The sequence below is a fragment of the Aotus nancymaae genome, unplaced genomic scaffold (assembly GCF_030222135.1).
Source record: "Aotus nancymaae isolate 86718 unplaced genomic scaffold, 86718_ANA_hifiasm-v0.15.2.pri h1tg000089l, whole genome shotgun sequence".
NCBI lineage: Eukaryota > Metazoa > Chordata > Mammalia > Primates > Aotidae > Aotus > Aotus nancymaae.
In genome coordinates this window covers 16619358-16646300 of record NW_026988504.1, presented here as the reverse complement: position 1 = coordinate 16646300, position 26943 = coordinate 16619358, and the positions used below count along the sequence as shown (strand labels likewise).

At 41.4% G+C, this 26943-nt stretch overlaps 1 protein-coding gene and 1 long non-coding RNA gene across 5 annotated transcripts in view; one reads left to right on the top strand and one right to left on the bottom strand.

Moving 5' to 3' along the window:
* Positions 1–15529, top strand: part of HELZ (helicase with zinc finger) — a 172473-nt gene extending 156944 nt beyond the window's left edge. For all 4 annotated transcript variants that reach the window (XM_021670872.2, XM_021670873.2, XM_021670871.2 and 1 more), the window contains 2 exons: positions 1974–2226; positions 7750–15529. In XM_021670872.2, coding sequence (XP_021526547.2) covers positions 1974–2226; positions 7750–8084 — 588 coding nt within the window. In that variant the 3' untranslated portion in view covers positions 8085–15529. The remainder of the gene's footprint in view (positions 1–1973; positions 2227–7749) is intronic.
* LOC105718212 (uncharacterized) lies at positions 12919–21670 on the bottom strand. Its single transcript, XR_001107710.2, has 3 exons — positions 21409–21670; positions 19991–20089; positions 12919–18788 (listed from the first exon to the last, which is right to left on the bottom strand). It is a non-coding gene; the product is annotated as an uncharacterized LOC105718212 (long non-coding RNA).
* Positions 21671–26943: the final 5273 nt, after the last annotated feature.

Here is a 26943-nt window from a genome sequence, read left to right as displayed (position 1 = left end):
CATTCAAAAGTGGGCGAAGGATATGAACAGACACTTTACAAAAGAAGACATATATGAGGCCAACAAACATATGGAAAAATGCTCATCATCACTGGTCATTAGAGAAATACAGATCAAAACTACATTGAGATATCATCTCACACCAGTTAGAATGGCGATCATTAAAAAATCCGGAGACGACAGATGCTGGAGAGGATGTGGAGAAATAGGAACACTTTGACACTGTTGGTGGGAGTGCAAATTAGTTCAACCATTGTGGAATACAGCATGGCGATTCCTCAAGGACCTAGAAATAGAAATTTCATTTGACCCAGCAATTCCATTACTGGGTATATACCCTAAGAATTATAAATTGTTCTATTATAAAGACACATGCACACGTATGTTCATTGCGGCACTGTTTACGATAGCAAAGACCTGGAACCAACCCAAATGTCCATCAACGATAGACTGGATAAAGAAAATGTGGCACATACACACCATGGAATACTATGCAGCCATAAAAAACGATGAGTTCGTGTCCTTCATAGGGACATGGATGAATCTGGAAACCATCATTCTCAGCAAACTGACGCAAGAACAGAAAACCAAACTGCATATTCTCACTCATAGGCGGGTATTGAACAATTAGAACACGTGGACACAGGGAGGGGAGCATCACACACTGCATTCAGTTGTAGGGGGCTAGAGGAGGGACAGTGGGGGCTGGAGAGGGTGGGGAGGGATAACGTGGGGAGAAATACCAGATATAGGTGATAGGGGGATGAAGGCAGCAAACCATCTTGCCATGTATGTACCTATGCAACAATCCTGCATGATCTGTACATGTACCCCAGAACCTAAAGTATAACAATAATAAAAAAAAAAATCCCATTCTGTCATTTGAGACCGAACATGGAATCTTATCTTTATATATTACATTAAAATAATTATATAGCAATGAACACTTCCTGTGTGCCAAGAACTGTTGCAAATGCTATGCATACTTATTTAATTCTCCCAACAATCCTAGGATGTAGGGACTGTGGGTAATTCATGTTAAAAAGAAGTTAAATCAATTGCCCAAGGTGACACTGTCACTAAAAGTCAGAGCCTGAAGTCTAACCCAGATGGTCTGGCTTTAGATGGAGGCTGATACCTAACCACTGCTCTGTACTGCCTTGCCATTAGAACTGACTATGAATATTGATCACAAGAGTCTGGCAAGAACAAATTAAACAGCACTTGGGTAACTACAAACAAAATCTTGAAATGGCTCCCACATAGATCTTGTTGAAAGAGTTAAAGGAATTTGGGTTGTGCAAATGGAGTTTAGGGAGGAGAAAATATACTGGGTAAATTAATTGGGTTTCAAACATATAAAAGATTTTTTGAATAAATGAATAAGTATTCTGTACTATTTGAAGTTTGAATGGAGTCCAGTCAGGAGTATTTATGTTGGATGGGAGGAATCAGATCTTGCCATCAGGTCTAAAGAAAAATAAATTGTGATGTTACGAAGGCCAGGGCCCAAGAGATAAGTCTAGAATAGATGACTCTGCTCAAGAAGGTTAGGACTTAATTGACTATACTTCACCCATTTAATTTTGAGCAGATTTGCTTTTTCATGCTTTTTCTTAATCTACTATTATCTAAAGCGTCAACAGGATTTTAGAACTGAAAACAACTACTTCAGTTCCCATATTCTATAGATAAGAAAACAGAATTGGAAATCAGACATGTATTGTCAGGACTATGCAATGAGGAACAGAACCGAGTTTTGAGCCCAGGTGTTCCGACATTATGTCAAGAGTCTAGCCTGCCCCCTCCCCGCCTCTTTTTCTTTTTGGTGGAAGTAGGGTGGAGGGAGGGTTTCACAGTCACGGAATATTCTTGAGAATTTCTACTTTATGTAGTGATATTGCTATGGAGTGAAAAGAAAGGACTATGGCACAGGTGCACAGATTTATGAAATGCTCCTTTTCTTTGTGTAGTATGAGCCCAGAGGACCCGGTCGGCCCTTGTACCAAAGAAGAATCTCATCTAGCTCAGTTCAACCTTGTTCTGAAGAAGTAAGCACTCCTCAAGACAGTCTGGCTCAGTGTAAAGAGCTTCAGGACCACAGTAACCAATCTTCTTTCAACTTTTCATCCCCGGAGTCCTGGGTAAACAGCACCTCATCTACTCCCTATCAGAACATTCCGTGCAATGGATCCAGCAGGACAGCTCAGCCCAGAGAGTTGATAGGTAAGTCAGAGTGGGTGGGTAAAACGAATCTCTACTCCTCAGTTCCCAGCTATCTGTGGAGTTTTTCTTCTACACCCCCTACCCCCAATTTTCATTATCATCATTGAACAGTATTTAATAATGCCAATAGCTCATAGGTGTGCCATTTAGGACTGTATTGATTCCATATATGTATGTATGTGTATATATATATATAATTATTTTTTTTTTTTTGAGACAGAATTTCACTCTTGTTGCTAGGCTGGAGTACAATGGCATGGTCTCGGCTTACTGCAACCTCTACCTCCTGGGTTCAAGCTATTCTCTTGCCTCAGCCTCCCAAGTAGCAGGAATTGCAGGCATGCACACCCAAGCCCGGCTAATTTTTTGTATGTAGAGACCTGGTTTCACCATGTTAGCCAGGCTGGTTTTGAACTCCTGACCTCAGGTGATCCACCCGCCTTGGCCTCCCAAAGTGCTGGGATCACAGGCTTGAGCCACTGTACCAGGCTGATAATTTTATGTCCGGAAGGTTAGTAGATCTATCCATATATAGAAACTGATCATTTTGACCTGTGATTAAATGAAAGAAGAAATGGGGCTTAAAACATGTCTCTGAATAGATAGACTCACCTTTTCCTGGTAAAAGTTTGTTTTCTGCTTTTTGTTTTTTCCTTCAGGGGAGCAGGTGGGAGTTGCTTACATTAATATTTTTTCAAGGATTCATTGTCAGTAAAGTGTTGATAATTTGCTATATAATAGAGTCTGGCTATGAGAAAGACTAGTAAAGTCTAACATTTTGAGATTTAGGAATCCTGTATTTATTCCTTATATTCTGATAAACTGTAGAAGTGCATGGCTAAAGAGCAAAAAAGGCATAGAAAGGGATAGGAATGGGTAAGACACTAAACTTGTACTGTATGTTGGAAAGTCTAGAGTCTTCCTCTTTAGCCTTAAAGATGAATGCACTTTTATCTTTCCTCTGTTCTCTTTTTTATAGTGAATGTAAAGGAATTAATTATACTGCTTGAATTCTCTGATTCCTTCTCTTTGTATGCTGTAGACGTTGATCTTTGTGAACAAGTCTGAGATCTTTGTATGGTGAATTTTTGCCCAGTAGCATCAACTTTTGTATTTGAAACTAATTTTGTTCATCTTTAGTATGTGAATCTATTGTTTCTGTAACTGGCCCGTTTTTGAATATGTGCCAGGCAAGCATATTTTTAGAACAATAGACGTGGTAGGGCAAAAAAAAAAAAAAAAAAAAACAAAAACATTTAAAAGCTTTTGCTTTTATTTGCTGGCAAACGACATTGTCATTTTAATCTTTAAACATTGGTTAGTACCTGTTATGAGTAAGCTGCTGTATTTTGCCTCGGGTTGCTTTGTCTTTTTGTTGTTGTTGTTTTTGAGACAGGGTCTCACTTTGTCACCCAGGCTGGAGTGCAGTAGTGCAATCTCGGATCACTGCAACCTTTGCACTCCAAGCTCAAATGATCCTCCTGCCTCAGCCTCCCAAGTAGCTGGAACTATAGGCACGTGCCACTATGCCTGACTAATTTTGGTGTTTATTTTTGTAGAGATGGGGTTGCGCCATGTTTCCCAGGCTGGTGTCAAATTTCTGGACTCAAGCGATCTGCCCACCTCAGCCTCCCAAAGTGCTGGGATTACAGGCATGAGCCACCGTGCCTGGCTGCTTAGTCAGTTTTTGTTTGTTTGTTTTTTTGAGACGGACTCTCGCTCTGTTGCCCTGGTTGGAGTGCAGTGGCGTGATCTTGGCTCACTGCAACCTCTGCTTTCCAGGCTCAAGCGATTCTCCTGCCTCTCAGCCTCCTGAGTAGCTGAGATTACAGGCACCCGCCACCACGCCCAGCTAATTTTTATATTTTTAATAGAGACGGGGTTTCACCATGTTGTCCAGGCTGACCTCAAGTGATCCACCCACCTTGGCCTCCCCCAGTTCTGGGATTACAGGCGTGAGCCTGCTTTGTCACTTGTAAGGTCTAGTATAAATACACTCACTCACGTTATCATATTTGAGTTTCCTGGCAAACATCTATATTACAAATCAGTGATGGTAATTTGTTACTTTTTTGGTTGTTTTATTATAATTTATTTTTAAGATAACATCATTTCTCTTCTTCTTTTTCTTTTTTTAACCGAAGTTTTAGGATAGCTTTTGGCCAAAATCAATAAAAAGCTGACCCAAGCTGATGAGGTAGAAAGTTCCTGAGCAAATGCTCATGTCATTTATGGTATCTTTTCTGCAAATATAGTCATTATTTTCTTCATTGCTTGGAGAGACATGCTGTAGTATTTTTTAGTTGAAAGTATCACTTAGTTAAGCATTGAAAAATTAATTCAAAATCCTGAGCATCCTGAAGCACAACCTCTTGTTTATCAATTTTTTATTTTTAGAGAATTGTAGTAGTGGTAACAGATATAAAATAATTATCTGAGAAACTTCTTACTGAAGTTAGAGATTCATTTCTAGAGCTTGAAGAAAACTTTATATTATATTGATTTGAAATTTTAAAAAGATCATTGTGTTTGATATGGATATCAATTTACAGTTAAACTGTAAGCCTGAAATAGAAACCCCATCTTTGGCCTTTTTAAATGTTGAATTTCTCATTTTGGCACTGAATACACTTTAGGCTGTTAGTAAATGCTTGTGGAGAAAAAAAGACAATGAAACTAGATTCTGTGCAATTAAGGGGGTGACCCAGTTGCACTGTGGGGGGTGGGGATAGCTCCTCCAACACAGGTGTCTTTGGTTTCTCTTCACTTACCTGGTGACAAGACATACTTTAGCAGACCTTTTCTTTTAATGCATGAGATGAAAATTTTAGATTAGATAGAGATGTGTATTTTGAAAAATATTAGTTGTAAGACTAGTGAAATTCATAGTTTCAGAGAATGTTTTCTCTTATTGGGAATATATACATGATTAGTTAAAGCAGTCTTGTATTCATGGTTAGATAAGGATGTAGGCATTAGGTTAAACTGTCTCTAAGCTATTATATTTATTTACATAAAAGCATTAAAACTAGGCCTGGTGCAGTGGCTCATGCCTGTAATCCCAGCACTTTGGGAGGCCAACACGAGCGGATCACCTGATGTCAGGAGCTTGAGACCAACCTGGCCAACCTGGTGAAATGCTGTCTCTACTAAAAATAAAAAAATTAGCTGGGCATGGTGATGCATACCTGTAATCCCAGCTACTTGGGAGGCTGAGGCAGGAGAATCAATTTAAGCTTAGTGTGATGGGTGGGGTTTCTATACCTATAGGAAACGGAGAAAGAATGAAAACAGATTGTTATCAGTGTCTCCTTTGGCCTCCTAGTCTTTCCCCATCTGTTTAAATTCTTCAGGACTCATCCCAGGTTTCATTTTCCCTATGAAAATTCCCTCCTGGCTCTCTCAGAACTCCCTTAGGACCTATCAGCATTCACTGTTCCACTTCCATTGTTATTTAGCCATGCTATGGGTTTATATATTATTTCCACAATAAAATGACAAGTTTATGAAGGGCCACTCTAACCAACTGCGTACTTTCATAGGTCTAGCACAGCAGTGAGTACATAGTAAGTGCTCAATAAATACTTATTGCATTGAGATGGCAGTTTAAGGTTTCAGATGGGTAAATGGGCAAATTCCAGATAAGAGAAGCAACCTGTGAGAAAGCAGGAAAAGTGAACTGAGCATGACTTCCCAGCCTTTTCAATTAAATAGAAGGTCTGTGAGAATATTCAGAATTTATCTGAAAAGAGGTAGAGGAGGCAAATTAAGGAGGAAGACCTTAAAGAGCAGAGAATGCAATTTATTATAGAGCCACAGAAAACGTAAACAATACTGATACAGGAATAGAAACATGATTCAGTGGAACAGGAAGACTAGAAAGCCCAGATACAGATTTCAGTGCACAAAAGAATTTAGTAATAATAAAAGTGTGATCTGCATAGACAGGATGTTATTCAGTGAATGATTAATTATGTAACCATTCAAGGGACAAGTAAATGAACAGTCATATCTTTACCTTATGCCAGATAACAAAATAAATTGCAGATAGATAACATTTTAATTTAAAACAGGAAACCCTAAAAGGTTTACGAAAAGATGTAAATATTTATCTGACTTCACATAGGATCTAGTTCATGGATTTACTTAATAAAATCTGAAACATTTGTTGACAAAGTGAAAGCATTATAAATAAAATTAAAAGGGAAATCATGAAACAGGTAAAAATATTTGCAACATATGACAAAAGAATAGTATTCTTCACATGCAAAAAGTGCTTATAAAATAATAGGAAAAAACAATAGAATAGTATGTCCAATAGAATAATGGACAAAGATGGCCTGCAAACAGGTAATAAACGGGAAAAAACTGTCCATACACACTAACTATCAAGGAAATGCAGATTGTAACCACAACAAGATAATGATTTACTTAATAAAATGGGCTAACTTTTAAACAGTAATAATCCCAGTGTTGTGATAGGGTAAGGCCATGGGCAAACATGGCTGGCTGAGTATACATGGGCGGCATCTTTCCGCAGAGTGATTTGGCCACAGTTGTCAGAAGCTTTGTACACCTAGGGGTTTATCCTGAGGAAGTAGCCATGTAGTACATGAATTTGTACGGCGTATACATCCCGCCTACACCTAGGCATTTACCCTGAGGAAGCAGCCATGAATATTTAGAAATATTTACCTGGAGCATCTCAGTCTATAGAAGAGAAAAATCGGTGATAATGAACATTTCTAAATATGAGACATTACCTAAGTAAGTTATGAAATAATCTAAATCAAGTACTTAGGGAAAAATAAAACAACGACTTAAGGCTTATCTCTGGTATCGGGAAGTATGAATTGTCCTCAATGAATTTGTATTATGTTTATAATCCAGTTCAATGTTATATAAATTTTTAGAAGATTGAAAAGAAAAGCAATTATTTGAAAGCAAGCGATGGTTTAGTGAGCAATAAAATTGGTTAGGAAGGATGGAGTCAAATTTTAAGGGACCTTGAAAGGCAGATTATTGGAAATGTGAAGTCATTTACAGCCCCCACACCCACACCTTACTCCATGTGGAAGGGCAGCATTTTAAACAAATGGAATCCCATGGTACTATTACTTAGCTCAGTAATAAAAGCTGTTTGGACCAGAAGTCTGGATATGCAGTTCCTTTTTATTTAAGAGAGAACATGTGCCTGTTTACAAACTATGAGCAGTTACTAGGATAAATATCAAAGTGTACAGTTACACAAACTAGTTTTTGATTTCTCAGCAACCCTTCAGATTTGAACATTGGTTTTTGTATGTTAGCTATTACACATAGCTGTTTTATGTGTCTATAAGATAGAGACGTTTGGTTGGATGTGTTGTGATTTCAGCATTCTGTGGCAGACGGTGTCTGTCCTTGTGGCTGTACTGCCAGAGTTCCTGGAGATGAAAGCCAGTTCTGACACAATGAGTGAATGAGGCGCATGAACATTGCTGGGCTTACCCTTAAATCACTGTCACTGTTCTCTACTTTTAGCGCCACCCAAGACTGTCAAACCCTCTGAGGATCAACTGAAGTCGGATAACCTCGAGGTGTCCAGTTCTTTCAACTACAGTGTGCTACAGCATCTCGGCCAGTTCCCACCCCTCATGCCCAACAAGCAGATCGCGGAGTCGGCCAATAGCAGTAGCCCCCAGAGCTCTGCAGGGGGCAAGCCCGCCATGTCCTATGCCAGTGCTCTGCGGGCCCCTCCAAAGCCCAGGCCCCCTCCTGAGCAGGCCAAGAAGAGTAGCGACCCTCTGTCTCTCTTCCAGGAACTGAGCCTGGGGAGCTCATCCGGCAGCAATGGCTTTTACTCATATTTTAAATAATCACTTTTTTTTCCCTCAAGGGAGAATGTTTTAATTTCTGTTTGTATCACTAGAATTAAGGTAGTTGGACTTCATCTATAGATGCACAGTTCCCTTTGTTTTAATATTAAGTATGTTCTCACTTAATTGCTTTGCTGCTAGACTTACAACTAATTTTTTAAGTATATTCCATTATTTTGCATTTTTGATGTGTCAAAACTTTGACAGCTTTTATGTAGAATAAAAAAAATTTTTTAATTTGTGTATTGTTACATATGTTTGCATCAAGCTAGCAGCCAAGAAGTTAATTGTGCAACTATAAAAAAAAAGAAAAAAAAATTTTGTCTAAAATATATTTAAAAAGAAAAAAAAATTGTAAGTAGCATTTACATTTATCCAATAATATTACCATATGCTGGGTTTCTGTACCAGAAATGGCCAGTTGATGTACAAATGTATGTTATTTTTGCTTAAATTCATTTAAAATTTTTTAAAATAAAGGGGCAGCATCTTCTAAATACTTTAAGTTTTATCAGCCTTTTTTTTTTTGTGACACGATGCTGCATTCTAAAACTTTTATAGTTTTAGACAATGTATGATGTGCTGTTGTAATCTCCATCCACCATAGGATAGAGTTAAAGGCATTCTTTGCTGGCATATTTCGTATGCCACTGTTTTTTGAAATGTGAAAAAAAAACATTGGCATACTTAGTTATTTTTGGACAAGCTACACTTCAAGCTTGTTTTTATTGTTAATTTGATAGTGTTTTTTTTTTTTAAACAAATCAAGAAGCTGAAAAATTTATAGGATTGTTGGTGCTTAGTAGACTTGATAACTATTTTAAAAATGCGTGAATTTAGTAAAATTCTTTTTTTCTCACTATGCATGTGTAAATGTTTGTAACCTGGCTTCCCTCTTCTCCAGTGGTATAAAAAATTGTGCCGCTTCAAGGTTTGGGTCTTTTTTCCTCCAGTAAAAATTTTGGTACCTTATTTGCTGTTTACATTAAAATGTGACATTATATGTGGCAATTCAAATATTTTGCTAGCTGCCTTGTTTGAGGAACACCGTTAAAGAAGAAATATGATGTTTGTCAAAAATGTATCAAAATTCAGCAAAATCTGGGGCAGAAAACTACCCCTGTTCTTCCTGTCTTTCGATTCTTCTAAAATACCCCTATTGAACTTGTGTACAATATAAAATTTAAATAGCCATCTTAAATATTCTACCGTCTAAAAATGGTTTTGAATGAATTTTGGTAAAATCCAAAGGAGAATGTTTACCCTCTTGAAACTGATGGTCTTGTCACACATTTAAAGCAATATATGTCCTTATCATTTTCCTGATCTAGTAATACTACTTTTATATTTCAGAGATACCTTGAAACTACAATATAAACTTTAAAAAAATTAAGATGAGGCTGGGGAACCTTTCAAATGAATGCAATCTTCCTGATGATCCCTTCAAAAACAGGTTTTTGAAAGACCACTTTTAATAGTCTATCCTATAATCAAAGTACATTTTTAAAACCAGGATGAAAAGTGGCAAGGATAAAGAAAAATTGTTGACATTTCTTCAATGACTGACGTTTAGTTTATATGTTGGCCAGCTACAGCCCCTTTTAATCCTCAGACAATGTGGGATAAAAGAGTGCCTTTGGTTAATGGTTAGCAAGCTCCAGGATGAATGCTGTGTGCCTCTCTTATTCAGCTCTACTTTTCTGCAAAGAGTGCAGTTTATTTGTGTGTGGCTTTGCGTTACAGGCTGTGGGTCTCTGTGTAAGGTGGCAGACATAGACCTGTAAACTGCAGACGTGTTAATGGTTAGCATAAATCACAGTTGGAAAACTGAGCCAGCAAGTTACAGCACCATGCTTTCTCTGTATGATGTCAGATCACCACATTTAGCAATGTCAGATTTTACTCCACATACTTTAGTAAGGAAGAAAAGAAAAGGTTTTGCCACATAGCTGTGTACGTTTAAGTCTATGACAAAACCCAAGATGTAGTCCGAATGAAAATTAGATCTCTTTGATTTGAGGATGTTATGGAAAATAATTTTCTCATCAGTGATTATCCAACCCCCAGCCCCCAACATACAGGACTACAATGCAAGCTAGATAAATGTTCAAAAGCATTCTTATAATATGAAGACAGAATTGTCAAGTCAGGGCTTTCAGGTAACCCCTTGTCATGAGGTAATGCCTAATTTTCTGTTTTCTATACTTGAATCTTTAAAAAGCAGTTTTTAAATTATTTATATTTATATTTAGTTAAGGGTCATGGGGTCACGTGTGGACCCCATCACCTTATATAAATATGTTGATGGTGGAAGCTTTGGATAAGGAAGCTATTAATTTGTCATGACATCTTTGTTCTAAGCAGTTATTTCTAAAAACTAAAAATAATAGCTACTTATTGGCTCACCACTCTGCTGTGAGTATATGAGTGCTCCTCATTCCCTTACTGTTTCCATAGCCAGTTAAGGATTCAAATGTTGCTACCTTCTGACGCTTTTCTTAGATTCTGCATCAAATGCTTATTTTGACTTACAACAAGCTTACTCTTCTCAGCATTATGCAATCCCATCTTTCTAACTGTGCTTTAAAGAACCTGCTTTTTATGCATAGTATCTTGTAGCATTTTGAGCAAGTCTTCTGTAAGAATCATTGCAAGTTTCCATCAAAATGAAGCATGTCATCTGAGTACAGTTGCTATTCTTTGGGTATTACTTGAGTAGTATTAGCAAGTACCCATAAATCAGATTTATGAAACCTAATTTATATACTAGGTTCAACCCTTATATATACATATATATGTATAGTATATGTATATATGTATATACAATTTTTTCCAGAAAACTTGATGATAGCTCTCAGATAATACCAAGTATTACCAGCTTCCATTTTCTTCACATTTTTTTCTAAGTGAGGTGAATTGTTCACGTCTTTTTACATCTTTGTCCTTTGTATCACTCTGAAGTTTTTTTTTCTTTCCAGAATATTTTGTTTCATTTGTTAATTTTAGTGCTACTTGAGATTTTCTTTTCTTTTTTTTTTTAACCTTAAAGACATTATTTTGGATGATAGAGTTTGTAAAGTAGAGCATTGATGCTGAAAAATTTCTTTTCATAATCTAAAAATATTTTGTTATGATTTGAAGAACCTCATTCCATGTAGCATGGATATTTTCTGGTGTGTTTTTAAAGGGGGTTTTGGTTGTCATTTGGGCATATGCTTTGCCAAATTGTTACAGCAGAACTTTGTTTTTGATTAATCGGTAGTTAATTATTGACCATTTAAACTAACATGACCTTAATTTTCCTTTCCTCACACAGATAGGCTTTCTATCCAGGTCATTTTTTTTACACGTGAAATAACAAACTGCTTTGTGTAGATTTTTTTTTTTAAATCATCAGATTTTAGAATAAGTTTAGGTTTGATGTAAACATCAACTGGTCTTTTCGGTTCAGAGAACTGCAGAATAAGTAAAATAACAGAATTCCCACTGCATAAGCATTACCTAATTAAACGTAGCAATTTCCAAGACCTATTTGTGAAAATACTCTCCTTTTTTATGGAAGCATTGGAGTTGCTGAGAAAGCTAACTGAATTTCCTAACTTTGGGATAATTAATATATAGTATTGTGTTGCTCTCGTGTAGTTGATTTTATGTGTTTAATATTTTTCATCTCAAGAGCAAAGCTGCAGATGTATCTCTAGCCCCCTTAGCTAGAGTGAGCCACCTTGGTTAAGAGTCAGGGTGTGAAGAACAATTTGAAGATAAATTTTAGTATTTCAACCATTGTTATTAAGAAAATTAGACTTACTGAAATACTCATTTGAAAACAGACACCTACTATAGCATTGTTTTATAGTGGAATTGTTTGTAAAAAGGGAATCCCAGAAATAATCTATAAAAATATAAGATTAAAACTTTAAATGTATTGAAGGATACAGATTGGTGCTTTCAATGTTATATAGGCTAGCCATCGTTTTTCCCTCCAGCTCCTCAATGGTAGTAATTTATGATTTACCAGACATTATTTCTTGCTCACCATCCCCTTAACATATTGAAAATCCTTAATTTCTACTGCCACACTATATGTTTTCCTGAATCACAAGGTAAATGTCTTAATGGATCTGTCTCTGCTCTTTGCCATCTGATCTACATTCAAACCATCTAGAAATTAGAATAGGTAATATTCTAACTATGAATTCTTGTTCAAAGTATCACATAGTGGTGTTAATCACTTATAAAGATACCATCTTGAAAGAGTAAGTGGCATGTTAGTGTTGAAAGTGCTCATCATGATACGCACATTTCCCATCTGCTTGAGGATGGACATTTATTGGCTGAGACCTTAAAGCTGCTAAATTCACACTTACTGCTTTCATACCTGTTTCATTAGTAATGGCAAGACCATTGTTGCAAGGAGTGAATCTCACTAAACACATTCTGTTATTACTTTAAACTAGACTATGAGATTCAAGAGATTTAAAAACAATTTTAAAGTAACATTTAAAATTTTTGAACCAGTTGATAGTGTCTACTTTGGAATGGACTTTAAGGAAACAGTCACTGGAGTTTCTAAAAGTTTTTTGGAGGGAGGTACCTAATAGAAGAATCTAGACTTAGAAATATGAACTGTGGTGAAATCCCAAACCCAGTTCTGCAGTGGTAGTCTAAAGCGTCTAAAACTGGAGTGTTAAGAAAACCCAGAGACATTCATATAGTTTCAGTAATCAGAGTATTAGACCAGACTTTATTTGCAATTTGTTCAACAGAGAGATTTTATTTTGATACAGATATTAAGCATAAAGCATAGTAAGTTTTATATAATTCTATGAGTTCATTAAACAATATTATGACATTTTCATTATGTTCGTGGGGAGTCTTTTTAACTGTTTCTACCTCATATATGAGGTCTCTTCTGTATTTTACTTTGCATACTAGCATGTGATTGCCTGCCTTAGAACTATGTAGAGGAGGGGAAATCATTATTACCTTTTAAGAAATTTTTGATGTTATGAAGTAAGTGTTTTCATTAATACTTTTTTAATGTTTGAGAAGTAAAGGGGAAAGGGTGGCAAATTACATAGGTCGCAACAGAGTAGAAGTCGCATAGTACTATCTATTTACAAATCTGTCCTGTTTTAAGATTTTAGAATTGTGAACAGGATGGAGCAGTGGTTCTCAAACTTCAGCCAGTATCAGAATTGCCTCGAGGTCTTGTTAAAATTCAGATAGCTGGACCTACCCCCAGCATTTCTGATTTTGGGCTGGAGCCTGATAATCTACATCTCCAACAAGTTTCCAGGCGGTGCTGATGCTGTCAGTCCAGGCACCACACTTTGAAAATCACTGGTCTGATTCTCACAGTGAAAGTCTCAGAGACCTTCAGAGTCTGAACGTCTTTTCAACCATGCATTGATTTTCTCAGTGTAAAAAACTGATCTCTGGAGACATTGTTATAAATCTGGTGCCATGAGTGGAACAGTCACGGAGAAAGGGCTCCATGGAGCGACAGGACCTTTGGTTTGGCTGCCACCCCTCCTCGTTCTCACCCCTGCTGGGGTCTCTGCTGCTCTTCCACAGTAAGGTGAAGGAGCTGTTTGGTTTCTAGGGTGAGTTTGGTTTTGTGTACGCTGCTGCCCTGGCTTCGGTCTGGAAGCTGTGCATTTGTTTGGTGTGGTTAGAGTCTATCTTAATCCATATGCATGGAAATGAGAATCCTGGAAAGAAGCCATCAGAATGCCACGAGAATGCACCTGGCATTGATCGAGGCACTAAGTGCAGGAGCCCCTGCCCTAAGATGGCAGTGGCACAGAGCATCGAAAACAGTAGATAATCCCCAAATAATGTTTCCATTTTTATGGGTTTTTTTTTTTGGGGGGGAGGGGGAAGGGTGATGAGGGCAAAGGATTTGTTTTTCAAATTATGTGTTTCTCAGGTTAACGAAGTTATTTTAGATCTTCTGCCATGCCAGCAGGTGTTAGAGAGAGCCTGAAGTGTTACATATGGCAGAAAATAAATGTCTCTGATTACTTTGCTACCTTTAAAAAAATCTATATGTGTTTGCAAAACAGCCTAGGGGGATCTACCACCTACACAGCATGAATTATTCATAAGTCATAGGTGCACATGTATGAGCAAGTTATTTTTGAGAAAGAAACTGCCTATAATATAAACCTGTCAGGCCTTTGGGTATATTTTAATTTGTGTGTTGTTGCTATTTTAATATTCACTCTGGACTGCATCTTGGCAGATACTGGGCTCTGCTTCTGGTTTTTAGTTTGGCGTTGAATTTACCGAGATACTAGGAAGACAAAAAAATCTATTTTTAAGGTAATAGAACACAGAATGACTTAGGTGTAAAAGTATACGTGAAGACCATCATAGAATGCAAAGCTTTGAAGTTCTTAAGACAGTCTTTCTTACTGAAAAGGCTCGCTAACCTTTGGAGAGGATTGTTTATATTTTCAGCACAATTTCCTTTATGCAGTCCCAACTTAGAGGGGAGCTTTGGTTTATGTACACTTTGCTTTGCACGATAACCTTGTATGTGAAGACCTCTATATCTTTCAGTGTAGGTCAGAGGGCTCCTTGTCCTGGTTGAAGTCCCAAAGTGTCAGTTAGAGTTGAGAAAATGTTTCTCATCCTCCCCCTATACAGAGGAAGGGTCCTGGATTTTCATAAATCCAGACCATACCTGCTTCCTATAAATCCATGTATATGACATTGTACTGTACCTGATTTCTGTGCCAGTCGTATGACCTGATTCTTTAAACCCCATAAAGGTACTGGCTGTATGTAGTAGTTGTATCCTAGGTGAATATGGTGACTAAAATACTTCTAAATTACAAAGATAACGAGTTTTGCATTTTATTAAAGGGTCCTGTTATTAGTGACACAGGATTTTTTTTTTAACGCTTCATACATATAGTTCTTATCTAAACCTGTTCAGCTAACTTCATAGATCAGTCAGTTAGCAAATTCATATGGGTCTGTTTTGGGAAGTCTTCCTGAGGGAAGCTGTGCAAACTGAGGCGGTCAGTTTTATCTTTCAAAGTTCCAGTTACATAGCATCTAAATAAACATAACTTATGGCAAAACTGAAACAATTTTTTTTCTTTGCAGTAAATGATACCTCATCTAAGAGGCTCTAATACCTAAAGAGTTTATCCTTAAAAGTAAAAGTGACTTTGTACCATAAAATAACCCCAAAGCCACTCTCTGGGGTTTTTATTTTCTTCTTTGTCTTTTTCTTTTCTAACTTAGTTTTGGAATTACGTTAGCGACTTTGGTTCCATAAAACGAGTTTTCAACTTGGGGTCTACAGTTCTACAGTGTGGTCATTGTCTCAGCGAAGTTCTTTTGTTTTAAAGATTCATGGTAACACAAAATGTATTTTACTGCTACAACTAAAATGTATTTATAATAAAATGCCTTTTTAATAATTTGGAGATGTGTTTATTATGTGTGAACTATGATTCTCTGCTTCCTTTTGCTCTTAAGATCAAAGGTCTGACTGAAGTGACGCACAGCACTTTGATTTTATTCCTAATATTAAATGGTAAAATGAATGTAACTGAGAACTTAATGTGAATTTGTAAAGTTGTAACTCTACTTTCCAGAAATTTGTGACTTGGCTTAAATCCTCAGACTTCAGCAGTAACACTCTTAAGACTTAAAAGTGTTACCTGAAAGTTTAAAGATCTCCAGTGGTCAGTGAGAAAATGAGCCCTTTTCGAATAGCCATGTTGACATGTATCTTACGAATTTAAAAAAATTATGAATTACTCTTAAGTCACTTAGTTGTTAATGGGGCCCAGAATTTATTTGAGAACTCATAAACCTGGTACAGCATATATTATGTAGATAGAATCATGCACTTCACAGTAATGCCTGACAAGCATTAGTTCAACCACCAAAAAAAAAAAAGTGCTGGTTGTGCAGAAAATTGCCCTGAGTCAAGGTCTTGTTTTTCTTGGGGAAATAATTCTTTGCATCTGCCATGATGTGATTTTGAGAAGCATTAGCAGGTCACAGAAGGCTTTGTGTGCCCTGGCTATTTTATTTTTAACATCCTATTAATGTGGCACCATAAATCTACTTGAATATACTGTGCTTCAAGTTGTAAATGTTAAGTAGATGGGACGGTCAGCCTTTCCTAAGGACAGTGTGCCATTTGTTAAACTAGGTATCTCACTTTGAGTTGAATTGATTTGATATGACATTAATCTAGTCTGGACTTCAGAAAGAAAAACTTCTTTCCATATAAATCAGATGGATCTGGGGGTCTCCTTGAGCTGCTGTCTGCCCTAGATGAAATAACCCAAGGCCCCACTTTCAGTGGGAAAATGCAGATGTGACTGTCTCAGGTGTTAGCCCTGTGCCATATTGATACCCTATGAAGCATTTTTTCTGAGAATGGTATTAGTATGAAAGTTAGTGTGAAAATTTTAAAACAATCACTTCCTTTCATCTAAACTGCAAGCATGAAGAGTGAAAGCTGGTTAGCAGAAGCAGTGCTGGGATGGAGAGCCGTGAGCACCTGACGGTTAAACGAACATCCAGGATTCTGTGGTTAGCTCTGAACAGCCAAAGAGCACTTAGTCTGAAATTGACTGCTGCTTGAATTACATAGTATTGTCCTAACAAATCAATTCCCTAATCGGTGGAAATCCTCTTAAGTTTTGAAGAGCCCTGTGTTGATTGCACTGCCTCACTTACACTTCATGCTACCAACTGCAGCCAGTTCCCTTTCTGAAATAGATTAGATTGTCCTACTCTTGCTGAAAAGCCATCAGTAGCTCTCCATCACATCCTACATTTCTTAGCTGGACATCAAGACACCCAAGGTTTGTTCCTGAGCATTGTGCACACCAGCCTATAGCAGATCGGTCAGCATCACTTCCTGAACAAGCCCTTGACTCTGGCCGCTCGATTTTGTTTGGAGCATGCCCTTCAGCTCTCAGACTCCCTAGGGATACTTATGAGTCAAGACTCAATTTCACCTCTCACACTGCCCAGCTGGAATTAGCCCCTTTGTCTCTGTGCTTGCAATTAAGCTTTATGCCTCCTTTATCACCATTTTTGTATTATAGTTGGGAGTCTATGAGCTTTTGGGAAGCAGAGATCGTGTCCTCAGACCTCTAAGCCACCCGCAGCAGCTCTGTGCCTGACATGGCAGGCCTTTGATGAACGCTGCTGAACTGGATCTGGGGGTTTGATGGAGAGGAGAGCTTAAAGATGCTCTCCCCTTCCCTTGACATTCTTTGCCCACACAGTGTGGCCTTATGACAGCACTTGGCGGGAAAGTGACGGCCTGGGATGCAGGAGGAGTAAACTGTCCTGTCCGGTGACGTCTCTGCCCATTCCACATGGTTCTCCGAGCAGTGGCAAAGCATTAGCATTCATGAGTTTGAGTATTTTGTGTCTTGCCTGGTGTCACTGTTAGAACCCTTCACTTGACAGCTTCACCATGGTTATGTCATTTTTGATGGATGCTGCCTACTTTCACACATTCCGGTCTGTAGGCACATACCTGCCATGCAGCGTTCTGAGAATGTGATGAAATTCCCCCTTTGTCTGAAGCTCTGGATGATTTGAAATCCACAGAGGAAGGTAATTAAATTGAATAGAAGCTGCAGAGTGCAAAACCTATGGTATTATCACACTCTTTGCTCATTAAAACTGCTGCTCTGCAAATTGATTTGAACCTTTGTTTCAGGAAGTTGCGCTGCAATTCCTCGAGAACAAAGTGGTGCTGGCTAAGGGATCTGGAGGAGCCAGCAAAGGACTCTGAAGGTAGGCACGGCCAGGTGGACACTCAGCTCACGCACTCTGCTCCCTTGCACACAGAGCCGTGGGAGAATGGAGTGTTGATATTGTTTGCTCCCAAAATGAACAGAAACACTGATGACAAGCTGTCTGGATGTAGGAGTGCAGTGCCTGAAAGTTTTGGAGACCTTGCAAAGGAAACTCGGAAATGTTCCAATTAGTCTCCTGAGTTTTGTTTCCTTTATAGGCAAAAGATATACACAGGAGCCTAACAGGAAAGTAAAGGGCCGGGTGCGGAGGCTCACACCTGTAATCCCAGCACTTTGGGAGGCCGAGGCAGCCAGATCACGAGGTCAAGAGATCAAGACTATCCTGGCCAACACAGTGAAACCCCGCCTCTACTAAATACAAAAAGTTAACTGGGCATAGTGGCACGCACCTGTAATCCCAGCTACTCGGGAGGCTGAGGCAGGGGAATTGCTTGAACCCAGGAGGCAGAGGTTGCAGTGAGCAGAGATGGTGCCACTATACTCCAGCCTGGCAACAGAGCAAGACTTAGTCTCAAAAAAAAAAAGGGGGAAAGTCCGGAAGTCACAAGAGCATGTGGCCTTGTCTTTGTGCTTGGTCCCCAAACCCACCTGCTGGTTAAGCCTTTCATCTGTTTAGAATTCAGGGATGTGCATGATTTTCCAAAGCTAAGTGGAAGTGGGTGCTCTAGGTTGCTTTTCTAAGACAAAGTTTTGCAAATTCAATCCTCTTAGCTTTAAAACCAGGTGTAAAGCAAGTTGTATAACCTGGGACAAAATTAACAGAAGAGTATTGAGAGATGGGCGAGTGAATAGGCTTCATCCTGATGGATCAAATTTCAGGGTGGCTGTTGAGGATCACGGGTAATTCCTGCTGGGCTGGTTCGGCTAACAGAGTAGAAGATCAACTTTTCTGGAAAAAAAACAAATTTTAATCTAGTGTAATTATATTTTTAGAAATCTGTTTTTTTTTTTTTCCCTCTGTTGCTGAGGCTGGAGTGCAGTGGATCTCGGCTCACTGCCACTTCTGCTTCCCGGGTTCAATCAATTCTTATGCGTCAGCCTCCTAAGTAGCTGAGACTACAGGCGCATGCTCCCACACCCGGCTAATTTTTTGTGTTTTAGTAGAGACGTGGTTTCACTGTGTTGCCCAGGCTGGTCTCGAACTCCTGAGCTCAAGCAATGCGCCCGCCTGGGCGTCCCAAAGTGCTGGGATTACAGACGTGAGCCATGACACCCGGCCTGAAATCTCTCTGTTCTTAAAGGCTGTCAGCTGTTGTGTTTTAGCTCAGAAAATCATCTCATCTCAGAGATGTGCAGCTGCGGGCTCTGCTGTAGCATGTACAGCTAGCTCAGTCACATTGATCTGACTCAAGCCAAGCTCGGGGACAAGCCACTCTGGCTGCCAACACCTGAGGTCAGGGACCTGGATTTCGAATGAGCTCTTTTGCACTCTTTTCTTGCTTCTAGAGGTCTTCTTACAGTGTGGATTCCTCCCTCACCGCCCCCCACTTATTTTTTTGAGACAGGGTCTCACTTTGTTGCCCAGGCTAGACTTTAATGATGCAATTATACCTCACTGCAGCCTCCGCCTCCCGGGCTCAAGCAATCTTTCCACCTCAGCCTCCTGAGTAGCTGGGAACACAGGCATGCACCACCATGCCTGGCTATTTATTTATTTACTTTGTTAGAGACGGGGTCCTGCTATGTTACCCAGGCTAGTCTTGAACTCCTGGGCTCAAGTGATCCTCTTGCCTCGGCCTCCCAAAATGCTGGGATGACAGGTGGGAGCCACCACATCCGACCCCGCTTCTTTTTTGTAGCATCATTGCATGCGTTCCTCCTTCGCCAGCTTATTCAACGCACTTGCATGTCCTGAGGGCACTGTGTGCTGCTGTGCAGAATTTTTGGCAAAAGGATTGTGGGGAGGGGGTGATTCTAGCTGGTAGGATGATTCCGCAGAAAACACAGGCCTTACTGTCAAAGAATTCGTAATCAGCAAGGCGTGTGGTCCAGTGAGCTCTACTACAATGAGGTAAGTACTAGAAATAGGAGCAAAGCGTCAAAGAGGAGAGAAGCATGAATTTTGCCCTGAGGAGTTGGAGAACATCTCACCTCATAATGTCTGAGCCGGGTCCTGCAGAGTAGGTAGCTGTTCAGTAGGGTAGAGAGGGCCAGGCCACATGCCCCTTCTGTGCTTCCAAGGAGCCCTCCCTGTTGATGAAAAGAGTCAAACTCCGTAAAATATTTGAAGAGATTTATTCTGAGCCACATATGAGAGACCATGCATGGCCCATGAGACAGCCCTCAGGAGGTCCTGAGAACATGTGCCCAAGGTGGTCAGGTATAACTTGGCTCATACATTTTAGGGAGGCATGAGCCTTACGTTAGAACCTAAATATATAAGGCAGATTGACATTTTACTTTTATACATTTATTTAGCAAATACAGATTTATAACTGCTTCTCGTAAAAGCAATTCATTAGGGCAATTATGATATTCTGAAGAACACAAACATTTGACATGAGAATTTATGGAAGACAGAGACAGTCTGATATCTGAATCAGACGTTATTTGTGTCGGTTGGACAACACGAGCAAACACTGCAATTCATAAAAACAACAGTAGTGTATTTGCTTGTGCACCATTTTATCTGAGCCAGACATGCATGGGCCTGAATTTTTACGGAGACCGGCACATGACAAAAATCCTAACCCATGAGCCACGTACAAGTTGAAACGTATGGAGAGACAGGGCTGAAGAATCTTTGTTTTAAGGTCTCCTTAGAAGAAAGTTACATCAGCTGGGCCTGGTGGCTCACACCTGTAATCCCAGCACTTTTAGAGGCCAAGGCAGGTGGATCACTTGAGGTCAGGAGTTCGAGACCAGCCTGGCCAACATGGTGACACTCCGTCTCTACTAAAAATACAAAATCAGTCGGGCGTAGTGGTGCGTGCCTATAGCCCCAGCTTCATGCGAGGCTGAGGCAGAACCCAGGAGGTGGAGGTTGCAGTGAGCCGAGATTGTGCCACTGCACTCCAGCCTGGGCGACAGAGTGAGTCTCTGTCTCAAAAAAAAAAAAGAAGCCAGGCATGGTGGCTCACGCCTGTAATCCCAGCACTTTGGGAGGCCTAAGCGGGCAGATCAAGACCAGCCTGACCAACATGGAGAAACCTCGTCTCTACTAAAAATACAAAATTAGCTGGGTGTGGTGGGCACCTGTAATCCCAGCTACTCGGGAGGCTGAGGCAGGAGAATCACTTGAACCTGGGAGGTGGAGGTTGTGGTGAGCCGAGATCATGCCATTGCACTCCAGCCTGGGCAACAAGAGCAAAACTCTGTCTCAAAAAGAAGGATGGATCAGTGCCCTCATCAATTTCAATAGCCGATTCTGCTGATTGGCAGCTTCTTTTGCTCTTTATCCTACTCACAAACCCATGCTATTTCCCTTGATGCAATGTATGGTGTTCTTTCCTTGCGTCCTTCTCCCTTCATCCCTCCTTTCCTTTCTTCCTTTCTGTCTATTTAGTTACCTGCTCTGGAGTATGGCAGTGGATAAGCCATCCAGCCTTTGTCCACCACAATTGCTCCTGTCATGAGGGTGCCAGGAGCCCTGCGATTCTAGGCCAGGGGGGCCTCGGGCTGAGGGGCAGAGCTGGGACTGCACACATTTCACAGGTTGCACTTCTGGTCTTGAGACGTCTTGAGAATCTGAAGGTGAACAGGAGCTTCTCTCAACCAGATTTCATGTGACCTCCGTCAGAGGCAAATTTCACTTCTATGCACCCTGCAGAACCGCAGTTCCATGGTGTTCCTGGACTCTGCACCTCTGCTGAGAGGTCAGCCTGGACTTGGGAATCTGGCATGCGATCACTCCTCTTGGCTTCAGTCACCCACACTGCCCTGCCTGACTAATCATTTGTCTCGGTTCTCTGGCTGCCTCCGCTAATGCCACGCAGACCCTGACTGCTTGTCTCTGTTTGCTCATTTCCCCTCCCCACTAGATGGAGAGGGTTACACATGGTCACCTCTCTGCCTCTTAAATGCTTCTAAGTAAATGGTATCCCTTTTTTACTGACCAAGTTGGTAGACTGGTCTCGAACTCCTGACCTCAAGTGATCCACCCGCCTTAGCCTCCTAAACTGCTGGCATTACAGGGGTGACCCACCTCACCTGGCCCCTCATTTGTGTTTTGAAACATGTCCTTGGTCTCCCTAAGACCCTCTGTTTGAAACACACCATCAATTTGGCTCTGATTATGTCTGCTGGGCCAGGACAGGTGGGAAGTGGGTTCGCTGTTTAAGTCAGTGACCTGTGAATCTGTTTTTTTTGAGCTGCTCATGCCAGAGCTAGACACCCTCAGGTTGTGGTCTGGCAGACAAATTCCCCATCCTCCATGTTTCTATGGGGCCACCATGAACGCCTTGTGGGCCGAGAGAGACAAGTCTAAACCCTCAATGACAAAAATTCTTGTCAGAAGCAAAGTCAAAAGAACAGAAAGTATCGCTGCTTGTAATGTCAATGACCTTAATTAACTTTCTCCACCGTTCGGGATCAATGCCTTGTGTGGAGATTAATTTATGGCCTCAGTGGTTGCAATGGAGTGAGACTGAGAAATGAAGGCTTGGGGAGGCCAGGAGCAGCTGCGTCCCAGCCTGAATACCAATCATTGGTTTGATAGATACATTCCACATCATAGGTTTATTAATACCTTGTCTCCACTTCAAACCGTTTCTGAAAGCAGGGATGGTAGAAATTAGAAATGGATTTGTAAATAAAATATTTGGTCAAAATGGAAGAAGTCACACTGGCAGGGGAAATACTGTGATGAATGTGATTAAAATCTGTCTTTACCGGCACGACCAGAAAAGAAATAGAGGTACACAGAAATGCTCGAAATTTTCTATTTAAGAAGGGGCTAAGAGCCAAGCCACTGGAGCGGGTCCTACCAAGTGCTGGCCAGAGAGAAAGGGAGCCATCTCTTGGTTCTCCCAAGAGCCGAGGCAGAGGCCAAGTGAGCATTGGTGAGGGCGCTCATCAGACAGGTGGGAAGCCAGCAGGTTTTGCCATTACTTACTTTTTTTTTTTTTGAGATGGAGTCTCGCTCTGTCACCCAGTCTCGAGTGCAGTGGTGCAGTCTTGGCTCACTGCAATCTCTGCCTCCCAGGTTCAAGCGATTCTCCTGCCTCAGCCTCCCAAGTAGCTGGGATTACAGGTGCCCACCAACACGCCTGGCTAACTTTTTGTTTTGTTTTGTGTTTTTAGTAAAGATAGGGTTTCACCATGTTGCCCAGGCTGGTCACGAACTCCTGACCTCAAGTGATCCACCTGCCTCTGCCTCCCAAAGTGCTGGGTTTGCAGGCCTGAGCCACCTGCACCTGGCCAGCTTTTGCCATTACTTTCAATGGTAAAAACTGCAATTATGTTTGCACCTACCTAATAGTTTCTTTTCTTTTTTCGATGCCCTGCCCAGCAAGATAGTTTCGATATTGTGTTAATTGTGGAGATCTGCATTCATTTTAATTTAAAAAAGTATCTCACTCAGTATATCCAAAACATCCAAGAGTAGGGACCGAAGCAGAGCGTGAACCTGTGTTGACAACGGCAGTAAGTCGACCCAGCACCTGTCAGTGCACGAGTGGTTAGACAAGTTGTGGGAATATGTAATCGCTGAGGCTGAAAATGGAAGGAAGTTCTGACACCTGCTCCAGTGTGAATGAACCTTAAAGGCATTAGCCGTCAAGGGAAATGAGCCGGTCACAAAAGGACCAATACTCCATGATTCTACTGATCCGAGGTACCTAGAGGAGTCAAAACTCCCAGAGACAGGAAGTGGAAGTGTGCTGTGGAAAGGAGAGGGTGTGGTTAGTGCTTGTGAGTTTCAGTTTGGGATGACGAGGAGTTCTGGAGACGCCCGGTGGTCAGAGTGGCACAATAATGTGAGTGTATTTAATGCTACTGAACTCTACGCTCCAACATGATTGAGGTGGTAATTTTACGATATGTGTATTTTACCACAGTTCTAAAAAAATCACACTGAAGTATGGATCTGGATGTCTTGGCTGCTGGTCCTGCCTCTGTTACCTTCTTCGCCTCAGGGAAGATGATGGATGTAAAAACGCTGAGAAAGCCCGGGCAACGTGGCGAGGCCCCGTCTCTACAAAAAATACAGAAATTAGCTGGGCATGGTGGCGCACACCTGTGGTCCCAGTTACTCGAGAGGCCCAGATGGGAGGATTGCTTGAGCCCAGGAGGTCGAGGCTGCAGTAAGCTGAGATCGCACCACTGTACTCCAGCCTGGGCAGCAAGTAAGACTCTGTCTCTAAAACCAACCAACCAAACAAACAAAAAACGCTGAGATAATGCAAGTGTGATGGAACATCAAGCTGTGCTGGGTGTTAAAGTCACCCAGTTCCGGGAGGCCGAGGCAGGTGGGTCACCTGAAGTCAGGAGTTTGAGACCAGCCTGGCCAACATGGCAAAACCCCATCTCTACTCGAAGTACAAAAATTAGCTGGGTGTGGTGGCGTGCACCTGTGGTCCCAGCTACTCAGTAGGCAGAGGCAGGAGAATTACTTGAACCTAGGAGGTGGAGGTTGCAGCGAGCTGAGATGGCGTCACTGCACTCCAGCCTGGGCGACAAGAGCAGGACTCTGTCTCAAAAAAAAAAAAAAAAAAGTCACACAGTTCCAAGCAAGGAGTGAGGAGCAGTGGGATTCTAAGGCCACCAGAGGCTTCAGGGGAGGTGGCACGGTGGACTGTGAAGTGAGGCCTTCAGTCCTTGGCAAAGCTGACCACTGCCCCCTCTAGACATCCTTCCTGGCAGGGAGCATTTGGGTGGGGACTGAGACGTTTCCCCGCATCAGTTTGCTTGACTCTATTTTGTTCTGCTGTGTTGCCTCTTTCTGGGGCAGACACCGGGATGTGTGGCTCTCCGGCGGCCAGCCTCCGACCCTTCGGTTTGCATCGCAGTTCCGGCTGTGCTGAAGCATATCTTGAAAGAGTTAAAACCCTGGGAAGCCGAATGTATTCTGTTTGGTGGCTATTCCATTCAGATGTGTTTTGGGAGGACTGACATGTAGGCACCCATGGGGAAGCAGAAAATGCATGCTAAGGCCAGGTGCGGCGGCTCACGCCTGTCATCCCAACACTCTGGGAGGCTGAGGTGGGTGGATCACCTGAGGTCAGGGATTCAAGACCATCCTGACCAACATAGTGAAACCCCATATCTACTAAAAATACAGAAATTAGCTGGATGTGGTGGTGGGCAGCTGTAATCCCAGTTACTCAGGAGGCTGAGGCAGGAGCATTGCATGAACCTGGGAGGTGGAGGTTGTGGTGAGCTGAGATCACACCATTGCACTCCAGCCTGGGTGACAGAGCAAGACTCTGTCTTAAAAAAAAAAAGTGCACGTTAGTTGCATTCTGGTAACAGTAAAAATAGTAATAAAGCAATAATATAGGAGTCAGGCATGGTGGCTCACACCTGTAATCCCAGCTACTCTAGAGGCTGAGGCAGGAGGACCACTGGAGCCCAGAAGTTTAAGGCCAGCCTGGGCAGCATAGCAAGACTCTGATCTGTTAAAAAAGAAAGAAAGAAAGAAAGAAAGAAAAAGAAAAGCAGGCTGGGTGTGGTGGCGCATGTCTGTAAACCCAGCACTGTGGGAGGCCGAGGCTAGTGGATCGCTTGAGCCCAGGAGTTAGAGACCAGCCTGGGCAACATGTTGAAACCCTATCTCAACAAAAAATGAAAACGAATTAGCTGGGTGCGGTGGCGCACGCCTGCAGTCCTGGCTACTTGGGAGGCTGAGGCAGGAGGATCACTTGAGCCCAGGAACTCAAGGCTGCAGTGAGCTGTGATTGTGCCACTGTACTCCAGCCTGGGCAATGTACTCCACAGTGAGACCCTGTCTCAAAAAAGAAAAAAAAAAACCCAACCATATCAACCTCCAAAATGGTTATCATGGGAGGAAGTCATCTCTCTTCCTTCTTACTCATAAATTGTGCCCCAGCTCCCTGGCTGGCCGGGACTGTCATCTTCTGATTCTCCTTCACCGGGAGCACGTTTGCTGCCTGGCTGGATCTCTGCATCTTTGGGTGAGTCTCCTCTGACACCCCTCCTCGCCCAGCCCACACCCCTAAGGTACCGAAGGCAAGTTGAAAGAATGAACAAGTATCTTTCCCCTCAGCTTTCAGACGGGACCGGTACGGGGTTGATACGTGGGCAGATGTTTGTACAGTTTTCCTCTAGAAGAGGGGTAAACACACATTTTTCATACAGGGTCAATATTTTCAGCATTGAGGACAGAAGGTATCTCTTGAAGCTACTCAAAGCTGCTGTTGTGATGAAAGCAGCCACAGAATGGGCATGGCTGGGTTTGAATCAAACTTTATTTACAGACATTGAGATGTGAATTTCGTATCATCTTCATGTGTCATGAGATATTCTTCTTCCTTTGATCTTTAAATTATTTTATTTTTATTTTTTGTAGAGATGGGGTCTTGCTACGTTGCCCAGGGTAGTCTTGAACTCCTGACCTCAAACAATCCTCTTGCCTCAGCCTTCCAAAGTACCAAGATTACAGGCATGAGCCACGATGCCAGTCCCTTGATTTTTTTTTTTTTGTTTTTTTTGATATGGAGTCTCACTCTGTCACCCAGGCTGGAGTGCAGTGGCATGATCTCGGCTCACTGCAACCTCTGCCTCCCGGGTTCAAGCAATTCTCCTGTCTTAGCCACCCGAGTAGCTGGGATTATAGGCACGCGCCACCACACCCAGCTAATTTTTGTATTTTTAGTAGAGATGGGGTTTCACCATGTTGGCCAGGCTGGTCTTGAACTCCTGACCTCGTGATCCACCTGCCTCAGCCTCCCAAGGTGTTGGGATTACAGGCGTGAGCTACCTAGCCAGGGCTTTTTTTTTTTTAAACAACTTATAACTGTAAAAACTACTTTTTACTTGTGGGCCATACAGCAAGAGAGGGCAGGCCAGTTGTGGCCCACGGGCCATAGTTTGCCAAACCCTGCCCTAGAAGCATGAACTCCAGCGGGATCTCCAGTGTTTAAGGC